Below are 6234 nucleotides of genomic sequence, written 5' to 3' on the forward strand. Positions count from 1 at the left end.
TAAAGCTTTGGGCAAAATGAATTGTTTGGGCTAAGTATTGGTATAACACTTCGTACCATATTGTAGCTTAGGATTTATTATTCGTATCGGTTGTGCTCATCTTAGCTTAGGATTTGAGGCACTTTGTTTCTCTTTTGCTACGGGGTAAGTCCTCATCTTCTATGCCTTTTCATAATTTTATGATGTTGAAATACAAGTCCCAATATTTTAATAAATTAAAAATTCAAACATAAATTGAATTTCAATCTAAAATATAAAGCTCAACCTTAGAATGGTTTGAAGTGTCATTGAATCTCTCAGTATTCGACGCTTCACACTTTTCTTACTTATCTTTTTTATGCTTCCGATAATAAATGTTCCCAAATTTGATTGTATTCTAGTTGGATTTCTAAAATAACGATCTTGTATCAAAACTTTAAAATCAACATAAACATGAAAGTTTTTGTTTTAATTGATAATCTTTTTAGTAGAAGACAGCTTTTACGATGTAATTAAATATACGAGTTTGTCATTATAAGGAATTTGTTTATCTGAATAAAATAAATCACGTCCTATCCAAATGTGGCAGAGGAAAATTCTCTAGCTCACGTCATCTTTTGAAATATCTTATTTAGTGATTGAGTTGATTATGGAATGATACTTCTATATTTCTAGATATTATATTATTCTTAAGATAATATTTGATTCCCTAAAAAAGAAATTTAAAATTTATGGTTTAATTTGAGTTTGAGATTTTAAAGAGTGCTCCTAAATACTGGGTTTAGATTAAACTTTTAATTTAGGAGATTTTAGACATTACATAATGTACATTTCACTCAGTATCTTATATAAAATATATTTAACACCTTGTCATTTTCAGTAGGGAGAATAGAGTATAGAGAATGAGGATTCATGAAGTCAACTTTAAATAGTCAGGATAAGGCTAATAATAATGATACTACTATTGCCATTGTTTCCCTTGATGTTCATGATAGTTGTATGAATGTCAATATCATTATTATTTCAAAATCGTGCTGCCACTCAGACTTTGTTAGGATGTGAGGGAATATCTGGTTTTGGGAGCTTTACCACGCAGTCTAGTGGAACCGATCCAAAGTTTCTTAGGAAAAGTTTGAATGAGTTTGGAGGGGTAGTTAAATCCAAACTACCTGCTATATGATATAGTACTGTACTGCTATTTTCTCTGTTCTGATTTCTGAACACTATTTGTAAATATGGAAGTTTAGATGTGAGATATGTGAATACATAAGAATTGTGTGCTACTTATGTAAATTTCCCTTTCAAGATACTATTATGACAAGCAAATCTATAATTCTGTTTTTATGTATTTACATATATAGGACTTTGGTGCTTTTACCTATGCATGAAAAGGTGCATTTCACTTTAAAAAGTAGCAATAGATTTTTTGTGATATTAAAGAATTGAGTGTTATGTGTCTAAATATGAAGGTTTAGGTGTAAGATATGTAAATGCATTAGAATTTTGTGCTATGTATGTAAATGGCCCCTGTTGTTTATACTGTTTCTCTAACTGCAAAGTTACTTTTGTTGTCAGGACAATGTTAGAAATCAGCTGATCCAATTTGAGCTGCTGCTCACTACTGGAACATTTGTCGTCGCTATCTTTGGGGTTGTTGCCGGAGTTTTTGGTATGAACTTCGCCATACCGTTGTTTGACAATCCAATTGCATTTCAGTGGGTACTCGTTGTTACTGGAATTTGCGGCATCATCATCTTCTGTGGCTTCTTGTGGTATTTCAAACACAGAAGACTAATTCCTTTGTAGAAACACTGATTTTTAATTCTGCATCAAAGCAGATCTACCAATTCAGTAAGAGGCATCCTTTTTTGGCTTCCATCAATGTATCATCATTCTTTTTAGCTTGTTACTGTTGTAAGTAATGCCTTAATAATGCATTATATGCTTTATTATGTGGCTGCTTGCATTTCTAGCTCCTTTATTTTAGCTTAGATGCATATATTAAAAGTGATTTATGCATAGAGATGCATGTTTTTTTAGCTAGAAATGTTATTCAGGGACGTTTGGCCAAATTTTTATTGAATAGGATGAAATCTTATGATATTTTCGATTGCTTGAATGGTTTTCAATTTTGCCCATCTCTAAGAGTATTTAGGTTCAAAGCGATATCTCTGTGGACTCCATCCTCTAAATTTAAAAGAAAAAACTTGTGATAAAATTTAGAAAGATTTATATACATACCACCCAATTCGTATGTGCTTACATATCTAACACCTAAACTTTAGTTTTTACATGCATACCATCTCACCTATGCATGCAAATGTGTATTTCATTTTCTTAAAGTTAAAATAGTGGGTTTTTTATGTGATATGAAATATGTGGGTGGTATAAATGTAAAGTAAATTTTAGATGTTTAGTATATAAATACATTGGTATGTATTTTCTAAACTTTATTTGTTGAATTCAGCCCTTAGGTATTTTTATCTTGTTTTGCTGCTGGTGTTTTGGTTTTTGCTGTTTTTTGAGAAAATATTGCATCTGGAGTCCGGATGCGAGCTATGTCCGGACGACGGATGCGATACACTGGGTGGTGTTTTTTTTTTCTCTCCGTTGTGCCCGGTGTATCTTTAGATTGCCTGTTGTTCCTACGCATTTTGCTACTTAATGTTTTTTTCTGGAAGTGATTTTGTTGCCGGTTGCTTTTGATCAAATATCAATTCAGAGGATGCAACATGGTTCTATAATGCTTTTTTTAATTTTTGTGGCATTTACATGCATACCACCCATTTCGTATGTATTTACATATCTAACACCTAAGCTTAATTTTTTACTTTCATGCCATCCAAATCTTCGATATCACATCAAAAATACCATATTTTCATGCATAGGTAAGGTTTTATGTTTGTAAAAATTGAATTTTAGCCGTTGGATATGTAAATACATAAGAATTGAGTGGTATGTATGTAAATCTTCCTTGACTGATATTATTAGAGATGGGCTGGAAGATTCTAAATTCTGGATTGGCAGCATAAATTGCTGATTCTAAGATTGGCTGGATTAATATGCTTATTGGATTTCATGATTATTTCTCTGTTTTTTGGCTCTTAATTTACTGAGAGGGAATTCAATTGACTGTAGCTTGGCTGTTGAATCAACGGGCTTTCACCGAACCGATTTTGATTTTTCGGATTGGGACGAGTATGAGTTTGATTGAATAGGTTGGTTATTTTGGATTGAGCTCTGCTTTGCTTTCCTTTTCAAATTATTTCTCCATTTTGTTTTGACTTAATGTATGTACGTATGCCATGCGAATGTGTGTGTATATGTATATGTGTATACTGAGAGAGAGAGAGAGAGAGAGAGAGAGAGAGAGAGAGAGAGAGAGAGAGAGAGAGAGAGGTGTGAGTGGTTCTACTCACAAATCTACTTTGTGAGTTAGTTTTTTACATAGTTGCAATTGAAATGAGTAGGTCCATAAAAAGTAGAAACTTTATCTAAAATGTAAAGACAAATGACGAATTACTATCTTAGAACTTGAGGAGGTGTTAGAAATACCATATGAAGACATACATTGCATGCAATAAATCACACCAATGATTGTTGCAACGTCATTTGATATTTGGCAGAATATTTGGGCCAAATAGTGAGGGCTCTTCATCACTTAGTAACTAAAATAAGAAAATACTTAAATTTAAATTTCCAAAATCAATTTTGAGGAGATGCATGCATAAGTGATATCATAAATTATTTTTCCAAGTGACAACTACCACAATAAAAGTAATGTGGCGGTTTTCAAATCAACGGCTAGAAAGATATGATGCAAGAAAATTCATACAGGGAAGTTGTTGAAAACCTTAAACATGTTTCATAGAGCTTATGTGAACCCTTAAAAGAACACTTTTTAGAGATGTACGGGATGATTTGAGAAGATTTTGAACGAATTTGCAAGACAAAAAACATGCTTCTTAGAAGAGATTCTAGAGGACAGAGTAATTGATAAGGACTCGAGGAGTTTCCATGAGGCCCTCCTCAAGAGGAGATCACAAGGGTGCTTATTGGGACATGTTAGTTGAATATTATTTTAGTTGGTGCGGTATTATAACATAAATGTTTGATGTTATCTTGCTATTATTGATGCAGTCACTTGTTTTGATGAAATTTGCATCAGGTCTTCAAGAAAGGATTTTGTACTTACTCTTGCCCTAGCAACTTACCAAGGCTACCAACATTAAAGGTATTGAAGTATTACATTATCAATGAATGATAATAATGTTGCCCTCTAGGTGGATGACAATTTTATAGTGCATCATGTTGCCCTCCAGATTCGAACTGACTCTTACCTGATAAATTATTTTAAAAGGAACTCTATTTTTCAATTTTAAAATGTCATCTCAATGAAACTTTAACAACCCTATCATCCCCACCACCATCACCAAAATTATTTTTCCTATTTTATTACAACTTTTATCTCTATATCATCCAAGCATGATTGGCCTTCCCTATATAAATGTTCAATACCATACTAAACATCTCTCTCTCTCTCTCTCTCTCTCTCTCTCTCGCTATATATATATATATATTCTCTATTTGTGCTTTTTTGCTCAACAATTCATCCAAATTTAACCGACCAACTTAAGACATTGGAATTTGAAAGCTTTTTTCTACCAATCAATATATTACATTCCTAAATATAAGATTCCAAATAGCTAACAACAAAAATATAAGCCAACTTCTACTCATAATCCAGAAAAGCCTCCCATTTTGGTCTGTTCAGAAATAAACTTAGTAGCTGATGGTGGTGGTGAGGCCTCCAATGGAACTTCTCCAAGTTCTTCCTGTCCTTCCAGAACCCTAACAATATCACAACTATCAGGTCTCAAATCAGGCACTCTCTGCAAGCACAACAAAGCTATATCTATACAGAGTCTGACTTCATCCCTGTCATAAGAACCTTTCAAATTCTCATCCACAATATCCAACACACTCCCTCTCTGCGCCAGTTTCCTGCACCAGCTTATAAGATTACCCCTACCAAACGCCATTGGTGATTCCAACACATGTAAAGGTCTTCTCCCTGAGATAATCACGAGAACCAGAACCCCAAAGTTATATATGTCGGCCTTCTCTGTCAAATTCCCACAGCCACTATTCTCCGGAGCCATATAGCACACAGTTCCTCTCATACTCCTTGTCCTGCTTAGCTCTTCGCTGAATAGATCTCCACCGGACATCTCATGGCTTGCTGTTCTGCTCTTCTTCTTCTTCTTCTTCTTCTTCTTCCAGCTGCTGTCATCCAAATTGCTGCTGTTACTGGTTTTGAAACACTTGAGGCTTTTATAATCTTTTCCCTTGTTGTTTATCTCATCGAAGTACTCCTCCTTCCACCATTCCCTCATCTTCCTGCCCCCCTTACTGCATTCATTTGCGCTCAGACCGGGGTCTGTAAAATTAGTTTCATCATCTTCGAATCTCTGGCTTCTGAATTCATGGGAGCTTCCGTAAACTTCATCTAAAGATGGAATCTTTCTGGGGAAAATCTGACCTCCAATCCACTCCCTCGCACAATCTCTACTACTTCCCCCGCTTCTTTTATCCTCGTTCCACCTCCATGCCCTTCCATCATCCACCGGACAACTCGGGTGTAAATCCTTGTTTTTCTCAATGCAGTCGAGCTCATCATCACATGGGCTCACCGCCGACTCCTTCCCCATTCGTCTCCCCTTCCTTTCATGATTCAGACCAGAAGAAGAAGAAGAAGGACGAATGTGCAGAGTTGTATCTTCACTCTTTAGCCGTGAGAGACCGAAATCAGATAACTTGGCCCTGAAATCATGGTCAAGGAGGACATTACTGGGCTTAATGTCGCCATGGATGATCGGGGAATCCCTTAGATGGAGAAAGGTGAGAGCTTTCACGAGGTCCTGGATGATCTGAAACCTTCTTCTCCAATCTAGAACCGGTCGGCGGAGACCGAAGAACAGCTCTTGCAGACTTCCATTGCTCATATACTCGTAGACAATCAGGCGATGTCGATGGCCCTCGAAGCAGTAGCCGAGGAGGGAGACAACGAAGACCGATTGGCGCAGGTTAGAAAGCACCTGAAGCTCGTTCAGAAACTCGCGGTCGCCGGAGGAAGATTCCGGCGAGGCAGGGGGTATGTTCAGGCGCTTGACAGCGACGGACATGCCGTCTGGGAGGACGCCGAGGAAGACGGTGGCGGAGGAGCCTCGGCCGAGGGAGCGGGAGGCGGCGGAG

General features: G+C 36.5%; 2 protein-coding genes across 2 annotated transcripts in view; one reads left to right on the top strand and one right to left on the bottom strand.

The window, feature by feature from the left end:
- The window catches only part of LOC110039338 (magnesium transporter MRS2-1-like), a 39405-nt gene extending 37364 nt beyond the window's left edge, over positions 1-2041 (top strand). Inside the window, exon 5 of the mRNA XM_020744370.1 lies at positions 1555-2041. Coding sequence (XP_020600029.1) covers positions 1555-1785 — 231 coding nt within the window. The 3' untranslated portion in view covers positions 1786-2041. The remainder of the gene's footprint in view (positions 1-1554) is intronic.
- A 2583-nt stretch (positions 2042-4624) lies between these two features.
- Positions 4625-6225, bottom strand: LOC110036542 (putative receptor-like protein kinase At1g80870). The gene has a single exon (XM_020741018.1). The coding sequence runs from the start codon at positions 6162-6164 to the stop codon at positions 4716-4718; it is 1449 nt and encodes a 482-aa protein (XP_020596677.1). The 5' UTR covers positions 6165-6225; the 3' UTR covers positions 4625-4715.
- Between the last annotated feature and the right edge of the window lie 9 nt (positions 6226-6234).

Source organism: Phalaenopsis equestris, unplaced genomic scaffold, assembly GCF_001263595.1.
Source record: "Phalaenopsis equestris unplaced genomic scaffold, ASM126359v1 Scaffold000002, whole genome shotgun sequence".
In the NCBI taxonomy this organism is placed as follows: Eukaryota; Viridiplantae; Streptophyta; class Magnoliopsida; order Asparagales; family Orchidaceae; genus Phalaenopsis; species Phalaenopsis equestris.